The sequence below is a fragment of the Tachypleus tridentatus genome, chromosome 13 (genome assembly GCF_004210375.1).
Source record: "Tachypleus tridentatus isolate NWPU-2018 chromosome 13, ASM421037v1, whole genome shotgun sequence".
Classification (NCBI taxonomy): Eukaryota; Metazoa; Arthropoda; class Merostomata; order Xiphosura; family Limulidae; genus Tachypleus; species Tachypleus tridentatus.
The window spans coordinates 180,423,716-180,450,295 of NC_134837.1; the positions used below are offsets into that span (position 1 = coordinate 180,423,716).

At 34.2% G+C, this 26,580-nt stretch overlaps 1 protein-coding gene across 13 annotated transcripts in view; it reads right to left on the reverse strand.

The window, feature by feature from the left end:
- The window catches only part of LOC143240103 (sodium- and chloride-dependent taurine transporter-like), a 59,477-nt gene that overhangs the window by 21,738 nt on the left and 11,159 nt on the right, over nt 1–26,580 (reverse strand). For 9 of the 13 annotated variants that reach the window (XM_076481972.1, XM_076481968.1, XM_076481969.1 and 6 more), the window contains 3 exons: nt 14,017–14,148; nt 1,874–2,150; nt 972–1,104 (listed from right to left, as the gene is read on the reverse strand). In XM_076481972.1, coding sequence (XP_076338087.1) covers nt 972–1,104; nt 1,874–2,150; nt 14,017–14,148 — 542 coding nt within the window. Of the gene's footprint in view, nt 1–971; nt 1,105–1,873; nt 2,151–14,016; nt 14,149–14,346; nt 14,394–14,994; nt 15,086–16,069; nt 16,240–26,580 lie in introns of those variants that run through there. The other 4 variants (XM_076481979.1, XM_076481975.1, XM_076481980.1 and 1 more) reach the window with 4 other exon arrangements.

Below are 26,580 nucleotides of genomic sequence, written 5' to 3' on the forward strand. Positions count from 1 at the left end.
CAATAATTCAGCCATAACTTCCGATTATAAACTAATAAGTAACATAACAGAAAGAAAATGGTACAAATATTTTTGAAGCTCAAAATGCTATATAATCCCTCAAACTACCAGCTAGATTATTAACTCTCATTTGCTCACAATAAGTTTCACATATTACATCATAACTTTAAATGATAATACAAAAAACAGGTGAAATTATTTATTTCCTGTAAAAAAAAAAAACATGACATAGAATAGTAGCAAATAGAATGAATAGTAATTTTCATGGTACTTTTGTTTATGTCATTTTGTATTTTTCATATTACTGACCTTTAATCAACAGTAAGTAATCAAATTTGGTGCATAAACATGTTAGAAAAATGCATTTAAATTACTAGTGGTACCCAGATAGCCCAGAGTTTTAGTACGGTTTGAATTTCGCATAACGCTACACGAGGGTTATCTGCACCAGCCAACCCTAATTTTGCAGTGTAAGACTAGAGAAAAGGCAGCTAATCATTACCACCCACTGCCAAACTCTTGGACTACTCTTTTACCAAACAATAGTGGGGTTAACCGTCACATTATAACATCCCCATAGCTGAAAGGGCAAGCATGTTTGGTGTGACGGGGATTCAAACTCGTGACCCTCAGATTATTAGTCAACTTTAACCACTTAGCCATGCCAGGCCTAACCAAGAGTCAAAGTACAAGAATGTAACTATTAGTCCCATTTTCTGATCTTTGATACAAAAGGTTTTGTTTTTTTCTTAATTACTTCAACTATTGTACAAATTTTAAAAATCCTCAGAGTTAGGGTGCACCTGTAAGAATAGAAGTTTCCAATTCTCATGTCTTTGTAACTAAATATATTAGTCAAACTAAAATTCACTAACATCACCTCAAAATCACTATTATGGTTAATATCACCTAAAGTTCCATGTTAAAAAGTTTATTAACTATGTAAATTAACTTGAATGATGCTTTCTTACCTTTCCCGTAGACTTCACGCCTTTCCAGATACAAAAGTAACACATGATCCATCCCAAAAGTAAACATAACGCTAAGTCCCAGTTAACATCTCCAATCTCTTCTATACCACTAGAAATCCTCAAAACTTTTCGTCTGTTCAGGATACAATCACATGTTCCAATTGATTTAAAAGCCATTTTGTGGCACAATTCAATTCAATTTGACTGTGAGAGTTGTAAGAATGTTGTGCACTTGTATGCCATTTGTTTTAAAAATAACCCTGGTCAAATTACACGTGTTTGGTCATTGTTATGTTGTATTTAATGTCTCTTTCATCAAGTGCTAAGTACATAAAGATATGCCAAAACATACAATTTTATATTATCACCTATAAATAAAGAAACAAAACAAAATATCCTTACAAGGAATTGAAACAATTTCTCAGTTCAAATCAATTAACCTTTGAAAAACATTGCAAGTTTTAACATTTTTCACTATTAACTTAAATATTTGATTTTACATGAAATATATAGTTTACCTTTTGGAATCAGTTGTTTGTTTTTACAGTAAATAATAATATATGTTTAATTCCTGAAGCTTGTTAGATTATCTAACAAAGGAACACAAATAAGAATGATGTTTTAAGTTGAGTAATAACTTAAAATTATTTTCACTTCAACCTTTCTCTCTCTGCTGCACACAAACTTTACATTTTCCAGACAAAGACGAATTACTAGACTTTGATAAGACAATATTTTTGGTTACATAATGTGAGAGAATGTTTGAAATGTCCATTTGGAGAAATTTAGACAGCAAATTCAAACTAACAACATAAATTCAAATAAAATTTAAAACTACTGATTCACATATCTAACATTACAATGAAAAATATTTAAAATAAATCATAAATGTGGTTACTTACTCCCAGAATTCAGTGGCTGGATCCACATTTTCAATGGATCCATTACTAGAAGTGTTTCTAATATGAAGGAAATCCTTTGAGGTCTGGTTGGTAATATTCAAATTCTCACAAGGTACATGATGCACCAAGCAATGTGGAGTATTCCATTGATTCTGGCAAGAAGCCCATGGCAGGTGACTGTTTAGAGAATGAAAGAAGTAGAGGAGAGCCCAGGCCAGAATAATGATGTAATAAATATTGGATAAACAGCATATAACAGTTGTGCCAAACCCAACTCCTGATATAAACAAGAAAACAAACAAAGACACAGAAGCAGTGTAAACAGAATATTTACAAGAGTTGGAATTAAATACTCGATATAATGCTATATTATTGTCCAATTTTCACTCTCACCTGATCACTGCAAAATAATGTCAAATGGTTATTTAAGGAGTTTTCAACTGATTAATTAGTATAATTTGGAACCTTAACTAGTGATTTAACAATAAATTATAGAACTATTAATACATGTATTTAAAGACAGTTATATCAACTCATATTTAAAGAAGGTAATATAACAATCTCCACACTTTGAATTACATGTTTCTAATTTCATATTTATGTTAAAATAAAACACCCAATGCAAATAAAACAAGGTTTCAAATTGTGGATTAATAAAAGACATCTTAGAAAAAGAAACAATTGCAGGTGTGTGACCCACAAGGCAGTGGGGATCATTACCCCCTTAGAGAAGAGATTATAGCTGATATGTAGATTTTTTTTTTTTCTTCAAACTAATGACTGATTTACAATTTTAATTGGTACTGACAAAGTTTTATTGTTATTTATATATTTGCATGTAATTCATAATAAGAGATGAAAAACCAATTTCTAAAAAAATATGTTTTTGTTATAAATAATAGTTCACGAAAAATTATAGCATCACTGCAACTTGTTACACAATAACGTTAAACACTGTTCATTAAGATTGAAATATTCCAACAGGTGCAGGTAGATAGTTGATAACCATTTCAGATAAGGAACACAGTGAGCTAGAGCACATCTTTAGATTCACCATAACATTTTACCATTTCCACACAATAATATGTGTTCCTTTGTATCATTTGTTATCATACAATACCTCTTTTGTTGTTGTTTTTTAATAAAATTTAAAAATTTCAGTTGTGCTTAGATATATAAACAAAAAGTTTTCAAAACACAAAGATAATGAATAAATTTTAATTAGGTAGGTGTTTCAAAGGATACAAAAAACCTCTAAACAGATTACTACAAACTAACTATTTTTAGACAAACAACACAAAGATTTGCTATTTTATGTTAAAAAAGTTAAATGTTAAAAAAGGTAAATATTTTATATCCATTCCTATTATTTTAATACATTACTTATCACTTGTGTTTAGTTTTAAAAGCACATTCAAAATTATTAACATCTGAAATTATAATAACAATGTACATCTTTCACAAGTTGTATTTACAGACTTTACTTCTAATTAAATGGGTAATAACGTCAAGAACTAAACAAAACATTGTTGCTCACAGTAATCATAAACACTGGTTATGAAAACTATAACATAACATATAGGAACAACAATAGACTTAAAAATGCATCTCAGAACGACTGTTATGGGTATTAACACATCTTCACCTTGGAAGGTCAAAACATTGTTCTCTGCTCATCAATAAAAGTGTTAATACCCATACCAGTTGTTCCGAGATACATTTTTATTTTAGGTGGGTTTCTTGTCATCAAGAACAAGAGATCTACTGGTGTAGATATACTGTCCCATCTCAAAATTAAACTAAAACTATTAACCAAAAGTAACTAAATAAAACCTTAAATATGGCCATTATCACTGATACAGTTACCAAGTTTTCTCTTAAACTAAGCTGTATTTACTGCCTCCACAATATCCAAAGGCAACTTGTTCCAATCACCTTGTTAGAAAAATAAAACTATCTTATCTAGAGATGACTCCTACCCAGTCAAAATTTGTACTTGTGTCCCCTAGTCATACCATTCTCACTGTTAAGTGTGAAAGAAGGTGATACATCAAGACTTGATTTCTTTAACAACCTTAAATCACCTCAATCTGATTCCCTCTAACGTTTCTTTGCTTCAAGTAAAAAAAAAGAGGTTTTAACCTCTCTTCATGTGGTAACCCCTTCCATCCCAAGCACCATTGTGGTAACACTTCTCCAAACCCTTTCCAATATTTATTTCTTAGGCAAGGGACCCAAGACTGAAAACAATACTCCATATGTGGCCTAATCAGTGGTCTATACAATGAAACTATAACCTCTTTAGACCTATGTATCCTATCTGGCCAACCACTAACAACAGCACACTGCTTGGATGGCTCAAGAGATTGATCAACCATTACACCAAGATCCTTTTATTTCACAATATTGTTGAGGCTATTCCTGTCTAAATTGTACTTAACTCAAATTATGATAATGCAGATGCATTATTTTGCATTTATTACAATTTACACCTATCTACTTGGTAAATGGTCCAAAACCTCTTGTTATAGAGCACAGCATCCTTGCAGCCACCAACACTCAAAACCTTAACATCATTAAGCAAGAAAATACAATTATTGATATATGAAGAAGAAACCAAGTTTATTTCCTTTTATATCATGTAAAAATAAATAAACGATTTATTGAGCCTAACCTTTCAGAGTCATACATACCAAGTTATTTACGAGGTCCAGCAAACCTTAAAAGCTCAAATGTGAAGAATGACAACAAAAAAAAAAACATTGTATAAAGTAGATAAAGTGCCTAAAACTTTAATATCAACCAGATATAATAAATTCTAATGGTTATGCTCATTTGCATACTGGTCTTATCAAATAGAAGCAATAGGAAAAGTTTAACACAAAACATTGCAAGCCAGATGATTAATATATCATGCACCAAAGTGTTACAATATCTATTCTTTAACCACTGCTGATTCAGAAAACTACTTTGTAAGGGTGAAAAATTATTTAAATGTTTGCAATGAGTTGTACTTTAAGCCAACAATTACCATAACTTTAAAATAAAACAATGTTCCAGTATCTCTAAAAATTAATCAACTTTTAGAACAAACTTGCACTGGACTGTCTGTTGGGTGGTCCACTGTAGGGAACCATACCTCACATTTTAGCATTGCACATCTGCACATTTACCACTGTCCCACCAAGAGTAATGAAAGAACAGGATTTTTTTGTTTTAAAGATAGAAAGGAGATACTGAAGAAAAATAAATAGTGGTTAATAAAATAAAAAAATGAATTTAACAGTGGCTGTTCATCTAGTTGCAGAAATTAGTTTTGTACTAGCCAATTGAAATTAAACAGAAAGGGCTATACTGAAACAGAGTATAATGAAATATACATATCAAACTTTAAACATTTTGTTACATAGGGTTATAATTACTTTTTCTTGTTCCTGGGAAGAAAGTGTTATTTCCCAGTTGCTTATGCCTGAAGTAAAAGACCTATTTTTTCCCCCCGAACTTTGCTTTTGTGACCTGGGAGTGTATAACAAAAACATGATAGGAGACTATATTTGGGGGCTGATACGTGAAAGTGATTTACATTACAGTTGCAAATCTCGAAAAACTACTCACTTCCAAACATTTTTGTATAACTTTAGTATAAATACATGTAAATCTTAATTCATATGTTGTTTTATTCAGACCTTATATAAAGGAAAATGTGCAGGTTTGCCTGTTATTACATAGAAAATAGGTTAATTTCTAAATTTCATTATCCAGGTCCAAAATCAAAGTTTGAAGGGAATAATGGCTATTTTCTGTACTTTTACAACACAAGTAATTAAGAAATAACACATACTACCCAGGAACAAAATTTATGTTGCATAGTATAATGAAATAAGAATGGGCAGTTTGAATTAGTAGATTACAAATTAGAATTACTGGTAAAACTTCACATGCAACTTCTTGATATCAGCAAAAAGAATGAAACTAAATTATTTTACAATTACAGAACTAAGAAGGGGTGGTATATGGTATCTACATACAATGCACTTGGTTTGATATTTAAAAATTTCTAATAATCGTTAACATGCTATTTCTGTCTGTTTTCCAAGACTAACTAGCAGAAAATGAAAGTCTTCCCCAAGCAGTTGGTTAGTTTCTAGATCTATTGCTGCCAAGCTAGGTTTCTTGGCACAAACTGAAATACTTAGTGGTTGACACACAGACTTCAATACTGTTAATCACTGTTACTCTTGCTATGTATACATATTACACAGTAAGATTTACTTAAGCAGTTAACATTTTAAAATATATTAACACTAAGATTTCAATCTTATTCAAGCCAACAGAGCTAAGATCACACTACCTAAAGTTCCTGACCGCCTACTAAAGAAATACTGTTAATTAGTATTAATAATTCACTAGCTATATTGAGAAAAGTATACATGCAAGTACATAAACACTTCTTGACAAATAAAATATCAGCAAACTAGCATACTTAAATATCATATTGTTTCTGTAAGAATTCAACATATTTTGTTAGGCACATTGCTGGTGTTATTTCTCATCATGGCAAACAAAGATCCTACTACAAAGAACATTATTAACAAAATCAAGCAAATGGTACTTGTTACTTCTGCTATTCCTTTTATTATGCCTTTCTTTACAAAATTTCTAGAAGAAAAAGGTGTACTTTTACACTGAAACATAACTAACACAACAAACTTCTGTTATTTATTGAAAGAATTCTCTATGCCTCAAAGACAGTCATTTTGAATGAGAAACTAGTCTATGTAATGAAGAATGGTATAACATTTTCCAGAAATATGGTAGTGAATTCATTTGTTCATTAGAGGAAAAAAGTGTTTTGTTTTTATCCTTTCAATTTTGTTTAATTAAATAAACATTCTTTAAAATGTTCCGTGTCGTATTCTAAAATTAAAATGAGTTCTACAAGTGTATTACACAGGTCTACTTTGTAACAAAAGATTCATGCAGTATAAATATAGAATAAATCAAATTTTAGCTAAAATGACCAACTAAGTCTCAGATAAACTGACCAGACATTCAATGTAAAGTGTAGAATAATTATTGTTTTGATGTGAATGAATTTTGATTAAAATTAGTTTGTAAATAAAACAGACAAATGTTCTGTTGAAACATGTATCATGTACCACCATAAAATCACTTCATTATGCATATAAATTATTTGCCTATTTAACATTATATGATATAGTTTTGAAGTATATATCAGGTCATCCCTTAAGTAATGCCCAATTTTAGGTTCAGAAATAGAGAAAAGATTTCAAATGTTTTTAATGTTATTTAATCAATAATGTATGTTCCATTATTATTAATTACTTTCTGCCAACTATGTACAAGCTTCTGAATGATGTTTCTATAAAGTTCTTAGGATTTGGAGGAAAAGAATGTAGAGAGGGTAGAGTTTGACATTTTACGTGTTCCAAGCTCTTTCCCATCAAGATAGTTCTGCTATCTTCACAATAGATGATAATCAGATGGGGAAAGTTCTGAAGAATAAGGAGGATGTAACGGTTTTTCCCAGTCCAGCTCCTCAATCCTTGCAGATGTGATTATTTGCTGTATGGGGCCATGCACTATTCTGGTGTAACACAACACCTATATGATTGATCAAGGAAGGCCTCTTTTCTTTCAGTGCAACATTCAAGTGCTCTAACTGTTAAGAATACAAGTCTGATATAATCATTACACTGAATGGCAACAACTCAAGGTGGATCACACCAACAATATCCCACCAAATGCTTGACAAAACTTTCCTAGTGTAGAGGCCCATTTTGGGCCATGCTTTAGCCAGTTTACCAGCATTGGACCACTGTCTGCAGCACTTAACTTTATTATTAAATATCCATTTTTCATCTCCAGTCACTAAACTATCCAAGAAAAATGAGTTACATTCATGAGAGTGCAGAGAAGTGCAATGTCCACTCTTGCTCTAAGGTTGGCTTCTGTTAAATCGTGGGGGACCCATTTTCCAAGTTTTAACACCTTTTCAAGCTGTTGCAGATGATGGTAAACTTAAACGGGCTGAATTAAGCTTCTGTGCTAGTTCTTCAACTGTCACAGCGCAATCTTCATCAAGTGTAGCCAGCAGCAAGTAATCATTAAACTCAACAGGATGACCTGAACATGGTACATCACTTAAGCTGTTTGTCACCTGAACTAAACTTCTGAAATCACCTTTGAGTTTAAAAAAGGTTTAAAAAACATTCAAGGTGTTTTTGGTGTGGAGTCTCTCAATGAAAGAAAATGTCAAAGCATTATATGCCTAATGTGCTCCTCAGACACATCCATCCTCACAAGGGTTTATTTGATTAATCATCTGAAAACGTGGAGTTGGGTTAGCTTCTTTTATTTGCCTGAACATTTTTTATGCAAGTCCTACTACATATTTTAGTCATCAAAGCCTTCTACAAAGACAGAAGTGATGATGCACTTGCTGTATTAAATTTTCAGACGTTACTTATAGGATGACCTGATAATAATCTCTAAGATAGGGAGATGATTCAGTGCGTGTTCATGAAATACTTTGACCTGTGTTTGCTATCATATGCATTGAGGTATGTTATACCACTGAGCTGGACTTTTGTTTCATGTAATGCAGTAGTACAAGTCATTTGTAATGTAGCCATACAATAATTTATGACAGTGTACAGGTGTTCAAGTTTAAAGAAACATTAAGGGCAAAATAAAGTAATTCATGATAGTTTATTTGGATTGATCTTCGAGTTATTTGTACTGGATGATTTAAAAGAACCTGCAAATAAAAGATGTTACAAACAGTATTCATGTGTGACTGACAAAAAACATAAAATAAACATTTTCCTTTTATTTTAAACATCTACTAAAAATAACTCAATATCCTTTAAAAGCAAACTAGCACTTTTAAAGGCATTTACAGTTTAAGGTCAAACACATCCAGAGGCAAAACAATGGGGGTACAGATACTCAGGAACTCAGGCACTCAGCCAGAAGGATCCAAAAGATTGAGAACAAATATCAATATGTCATTTATTTACAGGGTCCTTCACCTATCCAGTCATTTTTTCTTAGCTGAACTTTGCACTTGAGAAAGTGCAATTCTACTGACCAAAAAGAACAACCATGTAGTAGCACTACCACCTACTGTCCACACTAAGAGATCAAATGTCATTCTTATAATGCATCCACAGCTTAACACTCCTACGAAAAGTGGGGCCTAATAGGCCCCAGAGTAACTTGAAAGGTTATTAATATTAGGCTAATAAATTTGTATTTAAATGAAATTGCCATTTCATTTGATTTCATTTCATTCAAATGAAATTCAGCATTCATTTGGCAATTTCATTTGAATACAAAATTATTAGCCTAATATTAATAACCTTTCAAGTTGCTCTGGGGCCCATTATGCCACTTTTCATAGGAGTGTTAAAATTAGAAAAATATTGTGTCATGACACCAATTGAAAGTAGACTCATCAGCTCAGAAATCCAAAGCTCTGCCACATCACCACAAGGAAACAACTATATAAAGCCAAATAGGTGGTAAACCAGTACGTGATTTAATTCCTACCCTTAAAAGATACAGTGGCTTTAGCTTGTTTGCTTGCAGTAGAAAATCCTGTGATATATTGGATTTAAAGGTCTCTCTACAATACAAATTAAGCAGAAAAAGTGTAAATAAGAAGAGGAGGTATCATTGTTGGCCGTAAAACTTTCTAAAATAAGTGGCTTCTTTCAATGTTTTGGTAAGCCATACAACTTAAATGACAGAACAATGCTTATTTTTATTATTATTATTTTTTTTTATAAAGAAAGATGGTAGGGCTAATACTAGGTCCATCAAGATTGAAATCAGTTTTGATAATAAACCTGAACCAAACCTTGGCACACACACACACATGCACCTCAAAGGTGAAGATAAACAATCTCAAATCTCACCAGTGGCAAGACAAGTACTTCCTCACTTGCAAACTGTTTTTGTTCTTCATGATGAGTAGCATCCATAAACAAAGTAACACTCCATTAAACATTAACAACAGACAAGTAAATAAAAAATGTATCAAGTAGTTCTATAAACCCAACAGGTTATTTCCACATGGCAAACATCAAAGCACGTAGAGTTTCTTTAATACATAATACAGTATTATCACAAGGGCGAGGATTAATTTACTACACGAGTGGCTTTTTACCTCCCTCAGCTGGGCTTTATTATTACAAGCCATGTTAGTGGTTTACTTATAGTGTATCTGTATATAATATTGAATTTTGACATAAAGCTATTTCAGGGCTACTTGCAGTAGTTTCTTTTTATGAAGTGACATACTTTAATATGAGAAGGTTGCCAGTCAATACCACTCGCTGTCAATTTGTAACCCTAATAAAATAGCAAGGTTTAACTATCATTTTTATAGCACACCTGTGACCCCAAAGTGTAGAAAATTATTTTACGTTTTCCAGTAATGGGACAAACCACTGGACCTTTGATAGAGTCTACTGTGCTAACCATTGGGCTGTGTTCAGCCTACATACAAGTCAGAGGAATTTTAAATTTGAAATTAGTATCATCTAAGCAATGAAGCTGGATATCACAAAACATAAAAAAAAACACATTGATTCTTGTTTTAAATTCCAGCTGTGACAATTACATAGAACCACAGTCTTTTCCAATCACTTTCAGATGTTACCATCACTCAGACAAATTCAGCATCATTCAACCAAAGATACTTATTACTGCAAGTAATGAAGATTTCTACAAGGAGGCTGAAAACTGGTCAAGTATTTTTAACAACCATATTGTTTCTAATTTTTCTGGACAACTGATCTCACTTCAATCATAAGTACTAAACAGTTGAAAGTAAAACGACTTAGCCAACTTTTCAACAATAGAGCAATATCATCAAGCTTGTACTCTTCCCATTTCCCACCATCTTAATAACTGTAACAAATGTTGAGTGCCTTTTTTCAAGACAAACTCAACTATTATTAAGAACCACATACATAATGCTATGGGAGAAAAAGAAGTGAATTAATAATATGCAGAGAAGATTAAAAGGTCAGAGACTCATTGGAAAGAAAAAAAGTTCACTTTTCAAGTATCATAAGACAATTATTTTTGTAGTGGGAAGTTAGTGGAAATTGTAAAAACTGTGGGTAAAAAGCCACAAGAAGCAAACAGATACTCATTTTATTCCTACTGGCTTGGAGAAAGCAAGATATAGAATCAGGAATGTTTTCAATAGTTATGGTTAATTTTTTTTTTTATGACTGATAGAAAAGGGAACCCTCAGGAGGTGGCTGGACAATTTGCTTTAACACTACCATGGCTCTACTCAAAAAGGCATTGTGAGGTATATGCTGAAACAACCTGCAAACAAGTATAAATATGCATATCACTGCTGGGAATTGTTAATATTCTTAAATTAAAATAAACCAAGAGCAGATGACTGACTAGTATGCAGAATGGAAGGCATATGGAAATAAGTTGAAATTTAAATTTCAAGATCCAATACTGATACATACATGGAGGTAAAAAATACATTATGCTTATATAACACAAAATGTTTTACATATTACACTATGAAAAATAAATAAATATTTAACACTTTATGTTACATGTTTGATATATAAAACAAGCATGACTTTCATTAAAGTTTGGGATGGCTGGGTTGGGACAAGGTCCTGCACTATGGCTTATCTTTTTCTACTTCCACTACTGCAAAGAATGATTACCAAAATGTAATGCCCCCTGCACTGTGGTATTTTGATAAACTGCAGCATTTTTGATGAGCCAGTGTCTATTAAATCATCCATGTGACACTACTTTCTTATTTGCTTTTGATTAATTGGATCAGCAACTACAAGCTGCTGAAGCAACTCGGCACAACACTGATATACTTTTTTGAGTAAAGAAACGTTTTTCCCCTTCTTTTTGTGAGATAAAATTAATTCCAGAAGTGACAGTTAAAGAAAAACAATTAATGCCTGAAAATGTCTTTAAGACTTTGTGAAACTCCAAAATTATTCAATTAAGAAATATAATGACAATTCTCCATTGCATAAACATTTCTGTTAAATATACACAACTGTTCAAGTTAGTGCAAGTGTTAAGATTCAAATGGTTTAAGTACAACACTTGTGTTAAATTTAGTTACTTTTAGAAGTGATAATTTATGGCAGTCTTGTTTACAACACTGTGAGCAAATTATACTTTGTTTAGTCCAACTGTTGTGATTTGATGTTGTGTTACTCAAATCTAATAAATTAAATCAATGAGAAATATTCAGAAATGTTCTATCAATGTCTAGTAGTGTGTAGAATGTTTGAGGCTGCTGTTTCTTTATGTGTAAGCAACTTGTTTAAAACACATTATTTTAAAACAAGTGGATTATATACTGCTTGTTTATTGTTGAACATTTATCACCAACAGGTTACAGACACCTACTGAAAAGAATCCAGCCCATCCACACATATAAAAACCTGAGAATTTCCTTTCACATTAGAATGGTTTCATCTGTAAGGATATAAGACATCGTGAGGTACACTGCACATAGTGAAACAACCTTCGGAACAGTTATAAACATAATTCACAAAGGAAAAAATAAATGCTTGAAAACCTTAGAATTAAGGCAGGTAGGGAAAAGCTCAAGTTGGTTTTGTCTTTGAAAGCTATCTGAATTCGTTTTTACTTTGCTATTTATTTATAAGCTAGCTGTTTATATTTGACCTTTTTGCTTATACAACTGAGTTTTCTTAGGGGTGAAATTGACATTTCTTTTCCATAAGATGGGATATAAAACTTGAGTCCAATTTCCAACTTATGAAATGTTCTTTAACTCTTGAGAGAATTCAAACTGCCGTGCACACATTCAGTGTGCAGTCTTAACGCTTGATAAACATTAACTGTAGAGAGTTTTTTTCATCTAATAAAATTACCAATATTTTATTTTTGTTTTTAATTAAGCACAAAGCTACACAATGGGCTATCTGTGCTCTGCCCACCACGGGTATCGAAACCTGGATTGTAACGTGAGTCCGCAGACATACCGCTGAGCCACTGGGGGTCACCAATATTTTATTAACATGTTTTGTGCTGAATAAAAACTCTTTCAAGAAAAAGATAATTTTGACTTTATTATATATCCAATTGGTTAGATTCTTAAGTTTTCAAAATTAAATTAAAATCCTAGGTATATACAAAACAAACCATCACTATATAATTTATTTTTCTTCAAAGATTAAAATCAACATTTTAAAGATTCATAGACATTTAAAAAATTAATGATTTTTATAATAAACTACAAATATGCAAACATATCATAGCTATATAAACCAATAACCAGTTTGAAGAATAAAATAAGTGATACATTAAATTAAGTAAATGCTGTAGAACGATGTTAGCCAATGCCATCAATCGAGATATGGCCTGCCATGGCTACGTAGTTAAAGTGTTCTCGTTGTCTGAGGGTCGCAGGTTCGAATCTCCATCACACTAAACATGCTCGCCCTTCCAGCTGTGGGGGCATTATAATATTAAGATTAATCCCATTATTCGTTGGTAAAAGAGTAGCTCAATAGTTGGTGGTGCATAGTGATGGCTAGCTGTCTTCCCTTTAGTCTTACACTGCTAATTTAGGGATGGTTAGCACAGGTAACCCTCATATCGCTTTGCACGAAATTCAAAACAAACCAATAGATACTTGTTTTAAAATTTCGCCAAAGCTACACAAGAGCTACCTGTATTAGCCATCCCTAATATAGCAGTGCAAGACTAGAAGGAAAGGAGCTAGTCATCATCACCCTTGTGCTACTTTTTTAGCAACAAATAGTTTGACAGTCATATTATAATGCCCCACGGCCGAAAGGGCAAACATGTTTGGTGTGACTGGGATTCGAACCCACGACTCTCAGATAATGAGTCGAACACCCTAACCAGCTGGCCGTTCCGGGCCAATCCATACAAAGAGAATAAAAGGTTCAAATCGCTATTGTAATTTTACTCGCCATGGTTAGGAAAATAGTTTAACTCGTACATCGTTAACTCTCAAATTGAAAGCAATAATGTTTCCAAATTGTCTCGAAAAAACTTGAAATACTGTTTACTAAGTGTTCAGCAGAACTGCACATAATACTTCCTATTACCTTTAAAAAACGGGCAAATATTCCAAACGGTTATTCCTCCTTGGCTGGTGTACTGACCAAGGGCTATCTCGAGAAAAAACATCGGAATGCCGCCAGTGATGATGCAAATGAAATAAGGTATAAGAAACGCACCTACAAAAATTGAAAACTTGTATAATAATTAGTCAAACACTTATACTATAAATATCGTTTATCTTTTACTCATTCTTGATACTATAATAAAACATATCGTAACTTTAGGTACTGACTTTAGTAACAATTAATACCAAAGTATGTCAATGTTTCCAAAAACAGCAGTGCTTTTTAATACACCTCCAATAAAATATTAACCTGCAGGAGTTTCTTCCACTACACTCCCCTTCCTTACTCGCAGTCTTGTAGTAGAGATAAGGGAATATCAGCATGTTTTCTAAGCTTACACCAAATTGCGTCGTCCAACTATCCCAATCACAATCAGTTGACCCTCTGTGGACAAGACTATGCCTACATCACATAACGAATGCATTTTGATGTGACGAAAGTTTTATTTTTCATTGTAAAACACTGGTGGACAGCCAACAGTAGAAGTGTGCAAAACTTACATGGTATATTGTTTAATGAGCCAGACTATATTTCAAAAGTGCCAGTTGAAGATTTTGTTTGTTTGTGTTTGAATTTCGCGCACAGATACTCGAGGGCTATCTGCACTAGCCGTTCCTAATTTAGCAGTGCTAGACTAGAGAGAAGGTAGCTAGTCATCACCACCCACCGCTAACTCTTGAGCTACTCTTATCATCGAATAGTGGGATTCACGGTCACCTTATAACGTCCCCAGGGCTGAAAGGGCGAGCATGTTTGGTGTAGGAATGTAGAGGGCGTGCTTAGATATTGGATTATATTTATACCAATAATATACCTATATTAATAGCACGCCCTCTATATTCTTACACGTAATCACACAACCGCCTTAAAACATGTAGTCAGCTATCGGTCAGTTACCTCCTTTCTTTATGAACCTGACGATGACCGAAGAAGGTCGAAACGTTGTTCGCTCCTCTACATATAGCTTTCTCATCCATGCCAGCCGTTTATATAAATTTCTTTATAAAAAAAAAAAATATGTATTTTTAAATCGACATTCCTTCCCCCGCGATGTGTTGCTTCTCCTATTCAAGGCTTAGTCGCACAGCTAGGGAGAGCAAACCAAAAACACAAAGTCTTAACGAAAATAAATGTATGATGAAATTATCAAACAGTTTGTAAACTGCATAATAATAAATAATGAATTTGGCGAACACTATAATATAATTCACATATCTAAATTAATTTAGCTTACTAAATGGTGAGTTAAACACCCTATAAATACTACATCCCACCATGGGTCGTAACCTTATTGTATCTCGGTTTTAACGTTACGTAATAACAGTTTATAACTCTGACGAAAAACGACATACGTTTTAACTAACAATTACTGAATAGTACAAGTAATAAAAACTTAAGTACAGGATGGCCCGTAAGTCCCTATCCATCCATATATGTTATGTATCCAGTGCATCTGTGTGCTGTCCCTCATTCTCTGCATAATATTATGTCACAATACGCTCTTCAAGTGTAAATGGACACATTTCTCTGAAAAAGAAACAAATTTATAATACATGCGTAATTGAACATAACATATGGATGGGTAGGGACTTACGGGCCACCCTGTACAGTACAAGTGTATCTGCATTATGGAGAACGAGAATCTGCAAGAAATAAATACAAATAATTTGCCGATGTGTGTGACCAGAGTCTTTACCCCAGTGTGGAAACTCCACAGCCACATCAACTTTGGATCTACAATTTATTGTGCTGGGTTTCAAATGTTTTAGCAACCATTTTACGACAGCACAATCAGGTTTTTTATTGTTGTTCTTACGAGTGTTTTAAATGAAGTTAATAAAGGATAAGTAGAATGTCCTACAAATACAATATCCATATGTAAGGTTAGATATATAGTAAAGAAAAAAGGAACTTTCACGACTGGAAATAGTTCTACATGTAGGATGTTATAGGTTTGAGTATTAGAAATCACCTTTTAGTTCTTATTTAATATTATACGATAGTTAGAGAAGTCCTATTCTTTCACTCGTTCTGGTTGTTCGTCTCGCATACCCCAGCTGACAGTCTTAAAAATGGTTTACAGTTCATTTCATAAGTTCACCCTCCCCATAAATAAAGGTGGCAGTCTCCCTTGCTAGTGTTAATACAATTTACTCCGAAAAAAAAAACAAAACACGTTGGATGTAGCGCCACCTAATGGAATTAATTAAACAGTCGTATGCACTAATTTATTTACGACAATGTTTTTCTTTCTTTTTTACCAATCATGACATGAATGATTATTCATATTAAGTTAAAAACTTTGATTAACTATTTTGTAAAAGGCAATATGGAAAGTATTTCTATAAGAGTTATAGAATTAATTTTAGAAACAGAACGTGCTTTTCTAGTCACTTTTGTAATATTTTGAGCTGTGCTGTTTTACGTTTTTGCACATCTGACAATTTTAATGATACAGCACGTGCCCTTATTTCGCTTATGTACTTCAGCTTGTTGTCTTTGCTTACAAATCCTTCTTATTTATTATCATTACCAAAATCGTGTGCTTTATCCAATATAAAAGGTGTAGAAAAAATTATACATAAAATTATCATTTATTCTTATGTAATAATCTCTGCGCATTTGGCTATTTGCGTTATGACCAGGTTCAATCGCAACTTGTATGGTGGCAAAATCTGAAACGTACCACTGAAAATCTTATTTAAAACATTTCAATTTCAAATATATATATATTTTAATTTCTGGATTTAAAAACAGTTTATATAATAATTCCATTAAAACTTCTGTAAAATGTATTATATAAACAAAATTGCACTGTACTTGAAATATTCCAGACAACCTAGTGTAATACTAAAGGGCCCGGCATGGCCTAGCGTGTTAAGGCGTGCGCTTCGTAATCTGAGGGTCGCGGGTTCGCGCCCGAGTCGCGCCAAACATGCTCGCCCTCCCAGCCGTGGGGGCGTTATACTGTTACGATCAATCCCACTATTCGTTGGTAAAAGAGTAGCCCAAGAGTTGGCGGTGTTGGAGGGATGTCGACCTCCATGGATCCTGCTCTGGATCGATTGGGCAGGTCTTTGTCGTGAAGAGGATTCTGGTGACTGAAGACGTATATAAATGATCGTTTTGCATCTCAGGGCAGGAGACGATATACCCAAGGAAATGCCCAAACTAGGAACCAACAGAAGTAGATCTTGGAGGTTGCAGGAATGAATATTAAGGACAGAGATGGGTGTTGACGTTGATCCATCAACTTTAACCATGAAGTTAAAAAAAATTGTTCATATGTTTTGAGAAATTCATTTGAAGGCGCAGAGAGATCCATCTGCACTCCTACTGCAGTAGTCAAACGAAGTGTAGCAGCATACGTCTGAGATGAAGTGGTGGACAGAAACTTTCTAGCCTCAGGATAAGTAATGTTATGAATAGTCTTCAAATGCTGCACCTCTTTTTCTTCCAACCATTTAGGGCAAGAACAAAATTACGATAGGTGAGAGCCATTACAATTAATGCAATGAAGGTCCATTTCACATTCACAGGCATCATGGTCTTTGTCACCACAACTAGTGCACGTCAAAAACCACATGATGTCTGACTGACCAAATTGCTGACACTAAAAACATCCGAGAGGGTTTGGAATGTATGGTCATACCTTGCAATTAAAATAACCTGCCTTGATGTTGGCAGGTGGGCACAGTGATGTAAATGTTAAAATAAGGACATTGGTCGGCATCATAATTCCATCTTTGTGAGTGGAGATATGCCTCATTCCAGAAACTCCTTGGGTGGAGAAACCAGCGAGAATCTCTGACTCGGGGATGTTCAAATCCCTCTCAACAACAATTTCTTGTGACGAATTCCAGATCAAAGTTTCTTCACTGACTTTGGAGAGCCAGCACGTCCCTCTAGTCCCTTTTGAATAAAAAGGGGAAACACTTGCCCTAAAGGTTTATCTGAAAGAGAATATAAGAAAATGAGATACAAGTGTTACAGATGTTGAAGACTGCTGCTCAGAATCTTCAAGATGAGGTCGTTTACATGTGGACTGTTTTTCACTGTTTAAAGATTTTATTGGGGGATTTTTGTGTTTGGTACTAAACTCAACTGTATCAAAAAACGCCGCCACTCCTGGAGTATCCATGACCGCAAGAGATCCACTAATCAAAACTCAGATAAACAGCATACCTAACAAAATGTTGTGAAATTGAATACCTGAAGTAAGAAAGCAGAGATAAATCCTACTGTATATTAAACGACACCACAAGAACTTCTGGAATCACTTCAAGTGATATACAAATGCAACATTAAACACCAAACAGTAACACAAATATAGAAGTAGAAATGTTCAAAAACACACCTTCAAAAAATGTTCAACCTTAAGTTGAACATCTTACAGTCAAATACATGATTTTATATTTATCTAAAACATACCTAAACGAGTGTTATAAAAGAAACAACCACACTGCAACAATAAAAATCAACCGACACAAGAAACAAAAACACCACTATACCTAAGTAATACAATTAAACTCCAGAGAAGACGAAATACTAGATGTTCTTATCAAAACAAGTACTCAGATGCTCTTTGGACACTTAACAGTTATTTAATCTATCATTAAAATCAGGGCATGTCCTGGTCTCTTGGATGAAAGCTGATATACTAATGTTCCACAAAGGATTTTTTTTATTTTGCACAAATCTACATGAGGGCTATCTGTGCCAGCCGTCCCTAATTTAGCAGTATAAGACTACATGAAAGGCAGCTAGTTATCACCACTCACTGCCAACTCTTGAGTTACTCTTTTACCAACGAATAATGGGATTGTCTGTAACATTATAACACTTCTATGGCTAAAAGGGCGAGCGTGCCTATTGTAACGGGGATTCGAATCCGCGACCCTCATATACATTTGCAGATGTACTGTTATTACAAACACTGCCTTGAACTCTTAATTTCACTGATTTCACAGTTGCTCTTACACAAGTGAGTGAGTGAGTGTGTTCTTATAACAAAGCTACATGGGGCTACCTGCTGTGTCCACCAAGGGTAATCGAACCTCTCATTATTGCGTTGTAAATCCGTAGACTTGCCACTTTCCAACCGAAGAACTAGTTTTTATATATATATCTTCAGGTGAGAAAATTGTCATTTTGATTTACACTAAAATTTATATTTCATTTATTACATTACGAGTTGAGCGCTCTAACCACCTGGATGTGTGTTCCATAAGTAGGGAAAATCAGCAAATTAGCCGTATAGTTACCGCCCAATTAGCCTGATCAACTGTACTGGGAAAATATTACAATGTGTGATCAGCAATAGGTTGTCAACGTATCTGGAAATTACATCTAAAACTACTCGAAATAGAATCCGAAAATCCAGGCAAACAGCAGACCACCCGGTTAGATTAAGGGAAGCAGTAATAGTTAGTTTCAATAATACTGAATGCATTGTCAACTGCTAACAAGAACATCTCGTTTTCTCGAGGGCTATTTGCAGTGGTCATTACCTACTTAGTAATAATAGACTAGAGAGGACACCACCGTCACGTTATAGCGCCACCTGACTAAAGGGGTGAGCACATACGCACACATTTATTTAAAGCTACAAGCTCCAAAGTCCAGCTACATCTTTGTGCTAAAAACAAACCATATGTGGCCGTGGCCCCAGAGGCCAAGGTAACCAGTACAGCAATTTTTAGCAAACGAAACGACCAATTGCCTTCATATAGAAAAAGGGCTATTATTTACATTTGTTCTTATTCCTATCGATGATCAATTGTGTTAAACGATTTTAAAACTTTGCGGAGCCTTTATTTGTGCTCTTCCATTCTTTCTTCTACACATTCGTGCTTACTCTCTAACTCCCCTTACGGAAGGATGAAGCTTATTCTCAGACATGTGCAAACACACTACCTCAACTAAATAAGCTTGCTCCAGCCATATTATTTGCTTTGCTTACAAGTACTCGCAAGAATCACCTATAGGATGACTTTACAAAAACGTTCGGTATCGACAAATTTTCAATTACGTTGTGTTACGACACGATGAGAATAAATCAGTTATTCATTAAATGGAATGAAAATTAAGTAAGAATATGCCGCAAACAAAACTTAACCACACAACAGAAATCAGGATACAAAGGCAAAAGAAGTTTATTTTTGAAACTTGAAATATCATGCAAAGCACGTGCAAGAAGCATGAACAATGTAACTGTTTTTGCTTTGGCTAAAATAACTACCAAATTATTTTCTATTGATTTTAGTCAAAATATTTAGTCAGGTAAAGAAATAATCGATTTCTATGCAAAAAAAAACACTTGATATGGATAACCTAATTTAAACAACTCAGGGTATTTAAAATCATTTTCATCGAAGAAACGTCGGGTAATCTGCTAGTTAATCATAAGAAACAAAACATCTACAACAGCAAATAATATTTATCATTAGAGTAAAATATTATGTGTATTAAAAGGGTACGTATGTAAATACGGTCCTAACAGGTTAATCTTTTAGCAAACGTACAGGACTGTCACACAAAGTTGAAATTATCAAAGTGATCATTTCGTATTAAATGTTCAGTGTTTTAATAGATGGACACGACTCAATGAAAGGAGTATTCGAACGAATACAAATCCTGGCATTCGAGAATCGAACTAAATACTGAAAAATTTAAGCCAACAATCGTACAGGGAGAAGAGGTCATTATTGTCCCAGATTCTCCAAGGTCACCGACCAAAGTACCGAGAAGGACATCTTGTTTGCTTGAGGGCCATCTTCACTGGCCATCCCCAGTTTAGCAGTGAAGATTAAAGAGAAGGCACCACTTTCCACCAGCTCTAGGGATACTTTTTACCAACGAATAGTGGGATTGACCAACATTTTAACGTGCCCCTGGACAAAAAGATAAGCATAATCGGTGACTGGGATTCCCGCCGACTGGAAGTCAAGCGCCCTAACCACCAGTCCATGACAGCAGTAAGTCAAGTGGATTATATAACGCTAGAAACAGGGAGTTTCGATACTAATGATTGCAACATTACAGAGAGCACACCGATTAGCTTAATGCTTAAAAAACAAACAAAACGCTGTAGTCGTGAAAATTGCATTTCCGCATTTGTTTTCTCAATTCAATCAAAAAATTACTGTGAAGATGCTTTGGTATAAATTAACTGGAAAATTAGTAAACAAAACTATAAACAAATCTAAATATTATGCATTTGTATGCAACATTTGCATTTAATCTTAAGATAGAGTATCGCAAGTGCGACACTATATAACTATTAGATAACTAGTTAGAAGGAAAAAATAGCACCAGTCATGTTTTGGATATCCAGCTTCCGATATTCGATCAAGTTCAGATATTCTTAGATCGATCAGAAGATCCGGTAATACATATTGAAAATGTGCTACAAACCTAGGCTATCACAGTATAATATTCAACTCGTTTCTTCGTCATTGTTTATCATTACTAAAAAAGATGTACGTGGAGATCATAATTCTGCATTAGTGAGCCATCTCTGAAGGTCCTTTAAAAAAAAAACAAAAAAAAACGAGGCACGTGGCGGCACGAGACGTTGCTTTATTCCCCTGATCCTTTGCCAGACTAGATGACTGTTGCTTTCAATGCCGTGTGTACCTGTGTCATCCCCTAGCAGCACAACAGGTGGGCGTGGTGGTTACTTTAAGCAAAATAACGACTATCTGTATTATAACAACCAGGGTTCCAACTCTTACATACCAAAGAAAGTGGTGCCCTGTTTAAAAGCACCAAGAGCAAGATGATGCAATATCCATTAGGTGTGATGCAAGAAGAGTCATGCCTATGTCATATTGTGAAATAATTGATGAAATATATTACAAAATTAACAGCATATTGCAATGGATATTGCATCACATAGTACAGATATTGGAAAATTGTGTATAAACAGTAACTTTAGAAATAAAAAAAACTATTTTAGAGTTAAATTACAAATCACTAATAGTTCACATCGGAGTTTGAAAGATGCAATTTCAAACTATCCTGTAGACTTTTGTTAACGATACTTTCATCTTATATAAGTAAATAACGTACTCCATCAAAAGTTAATATTAATCAAATAAAACACTAAACTGTCCATTCTCCAAGTATTTTTGATGTATTCAGCGAGTTACGATTTCGGTGTAAGAAAAAGGTGCCCATGGTTCCGTTTTAAAAGTGGAGCTCATCGCATCTATTAGTTACGAAATTCTGAAAATTTTTGATGACGAGAAACCTGCTTGAGATAAAGTATTTCAGAATGGCTGAATTCCTGTTGAAACGTTGTCCGTGCATTTAAGCCTACATCTACAAGTAAGACTAGCCTGTAACAGACGTTAAGTAAAATAAACCAATTTGTTACTTAAGTGGACTAGATTTTACAAGATAATCCAAAACAACACGTTACAACGATAGGATGGATACACATCTAGGTCCGATACAAAACTGAAAAAAAGAAGAAAAAAGGTGAACGCTATAGTCATTAACAAACTACAGTCTTTAGAACTGGTGTAATGCCCTGGAAATCAGAATTTTTACTGTAACTTACGACAAATTAGCTCATACGATATAAAACCTGTTATATGACAAGTTGATAACAGCAGTTTTTAATACTTGAACTAAAATATACAAGTTAACTCCATTTTCAGCAAGTTGGAAAATAAGCCTTATTGTTATGTCATTAAGAGTCAGGTAATTAAATTTAAAAGCAAATACAGCCTTGTATCAGGCCTTATATAATTTTAATTTTTGTTTTAACTAATATTTAACAAATTGGTAGAGTTATGAAAAATCCGCATTTTTATTTAATTTTTGAAACAGTTACGTTAAGAGCGTATTAGTACTGCTGTAACTTTAAAGAATATTTAGAAGTGAGACAGAAAAATACGAGGACCAACAATTAGTAAGGTAACAGTGAATCAGTGAAGCATTGTTTTTATTGTTTTCGGTTAGTAGGAGTTCCAGTCATTCAGTGAAGTGTCTGAACAAGTTATTGCCTATATTCAGTTACTTTATCTATCAGATTGTCCAGAAATAAATGTTGGAATTCTCACGATGACATTAAGAAGCTGAATATTGAGTAACTTATCGTTGGCGCTGACGCTTACAAGGTGTCTATCTACTGTTCCAACTCTACTCAAAGTAAGTTTCGCAACCCCTAAGGCAGCACAGACAAGAAGGACTTTCGTTTGGTTTTCCTCTACGACTTCAAACTTAGACGAAAAGCTACCGAAACTACACGGAACATAACCAAACATTCGGCCATGGATCTGTTACTGATCGTATAGTTCAACGTTGGTTCCAAAGGTTTTACCATGGAATTGAAAGTCTTGAAGACCACGAAGGTCGTGGAAGAAAGCCATTCTTAGATGAAAACACACTAAGGAAGGAAGTTGAGCCAGACACTCGCACAACAGTGCGCGAGCTTACAGAAAAGCTAGGAACAAGCAAATCAAAAATTGCCAACCACCTGAGTGCAATTGGAAAGATGAAAAGGTTAGATAAATGAGTTCCGCATAAGCTGACTGAAAATCAACAAAATCAAAAGTTATGAGACCTGTCAAGAATGACACTCCTAAAACTAAATGAATTGGGAATCGAGGTTCTGCCTCATCCAACTTATAACCCAGATATTTTCCCTACAGTTTACACAATGTAAACACAAATTTTGTTGATGGGTGGTGCGTGTTATTTCTTAATTGCTTATGTTGCAAAAGTGCAGAAAATGACCATTATTTCCTTCAAACTTTGCTTTTGAACCTGGATAATGAAATTTAGAAATTAACCTATTTTCTATGTAAAAACAGGCAAATTTGCACATTTTCACTTACATAAGGTCTAAATAAAACAAAATACGAATCGAGATTTGCACGTATTTGTACTAAAGTTATACAAAAATGTTTAGAAGCGAGTAGTTTTTCGAGATTTGTGATTAATGTAAATCACTGTCACGTATCAGCCCCCAAATATAGTCTCGGCATTCGACTTTGTTAGACCAAGATCTCTGATAAAGTCATTGAGGTTTTTTTGGTTGGGGTAGTATGGGTTTCTTTCACCAGCTGCACCTCTGAAATTGTAATCTGGATCTTTAACGTCTACCTCCTCTTCCGATTTGCTGCTCTCTTCTGAGAATGGCTGTTTTCTCTCTACCGGAGTGGGTACAAGGAGTTCAGGGCAGTGTGGCACTGGGGTGGATGGAAGGGTCCACCATGCAGACGTAGCAATTGCTTGAGTGATCAGTGGGTTCACGCCAAATTCTTGGAATAATGAACTTCATGGCTGTCTTTTTCCCCCTCTGTACCATCCCGCAAAAGAGCAAAATATAGTTATTATGAAGAATAAATTTATTTCACCCACAACTAATATGCAAGAGGTTCATGCAAAATATTTTATATGTGATATTTTTTCTATACTATTGGAAATTAAAAATATTTAAATTTTAAAAGGTCTAAAATTTGTGTAATATAAAATCTTACTATTCAAGCAAGCAAAATTGTCCGTCTTACCTTCTAGAGTATTTTCGCAGTGCCTGCAGGTAAAAAGGAGGTGCCAGGGTTTGTCTTGATCCCCGACAAACCGAAATATGCCTTGTAGGCTTCACACATTTTAGCAAATGCTGTTAGAGTGCTTTTTCGCTCTTGTCTTGATAAATTGGCCACATACATAACAGAATGCGTCTGGAAAATGCTTGTAGCTTCGTGATGCCATTTCTGATAAAATCAGATAGGTCTTCGTGTTCAATTGGGCAGCTAGAACTAAGCTGAAGTGGTGAACCCCTTTATATATATATATTACTGTGGAAAGTTCTAGAAAATTATCAGCTAGTCAGCACTGAATCTACCTGGAATGTTCTGGAAAATGGGTAAAATTTGAAAATTTCATTACCCAGGTTACAAAAGCAAAATTTGAAGAGAAAAATAGGTCTTTTCTATTTACTTTAGGCATAAGCAAATGGGAAATAACACTTTATGCCCAGGAACAAGAAAAAGTAAAAATTTTGTTACATAGTGTTCTCGTTTTTTCAAGCACTTTGACAACTTTTTGAACAATAAATACTTCCAAAACCAGGCAGCTACAGAAGAAGCTTTTAGGGAGTCTATTGACCATAGAAACTCTGATTTCTATAACAGGGGAATAAACAGCATCGTTACACGTTGGCAAAAGTGTGTTGAAACAAATGGTGCTTACTTTGATTAAAGCATGTTTTACAACACTGATTTATACTTCTCCAGAAATAAATGCTATTTTTGAACTGCAAGGTTTGGAAAACCTAATATTAGCCATGAAACTGTATAAACAGTTATTTTTCTACTATTCACGGTTTCTTTAGCGAGATATTTCCGTGTAAACGCCATTTGAAAGTTAAAACAGTGTACAAGTGAAGTCAGCTTGCAAAAGCGTTAAAAGAAAAAAAATTTGTTATCGTTGCGTAGACTGGAATTCAAATTATCTTGACCATATAATATAAAATAAGCCGCTCAACGAAAAACCAACGTTACAGGAGTGTCACTCTTTCGATACAAAATGAGATTAAATATCTTTCATTTATAAACTAAGACTAAATGTACAATATTTATACATCACAAAGTGGAGAGCGAGATTTAAATTGACTTTCAAACATTTTTATCTCATTAAATGTAGCGTCATGTAGAAATGACCACTAACAGGATATGTTAGATATACATTGTAAATTAAGTTAAATAATTAGCCGGTAAGAAGTAAATAATAGTTATACCCCTTCTCCCAGTATCCAAGACACCCAGTCGATGAATTATGTCCAGTATTTCTGTTTTGGGGCCTAACATGTAACAGTCGTTCTGTACGTATGAAAAGGTAAAAGTTGGGCAAAAAATAGCACAAGTAGTGTAGTAGTTTACTAAACGTTTCGGAGGACAAATACGTTAATACAAATCAACCGGGAAGGAAGTGGAAACGTTTTACAAAGCGATTACAAAACTTTTACACTGTTTGTAAAGTTTACAAAATCCTGGAGGGAAGGTGTTGAGTCACAAGGAGATTAGACAATTGTAAAACTAATATAGCTACTAAAAAATACGATTGGGTTGTTTGTTTGTTATTTAATTTCGCACAAAGCTGCTCGAGGGCTATCTGTGCTAGCCGTCCCTAATTTAGCAGTGTAAGACTAGAGGGAAGGCAGCTAGTCATCACCACCCACCGCCAATTCTTAGGCTACTCTTACCAACGAATAGTGGGATTGACCGTCACATTATATCGCCATCACGGCTGAAAGGACGAGCATGTTTGGCGCGACGGGGATGCGAACCCGCGACCCTCAGATTAGGAGTCGCATGCCTTAACACGCTTGGCCATGCGAGGCCTTAAAAAATACGAACAAAATATATTCGTGTGATATATACAAAGATAGTGACAAGAAAATGTTACGTTACGGACATTAATATACCACAGAAAACCGTTAACCCTTTGTCAAACACTCGAATTTTACAT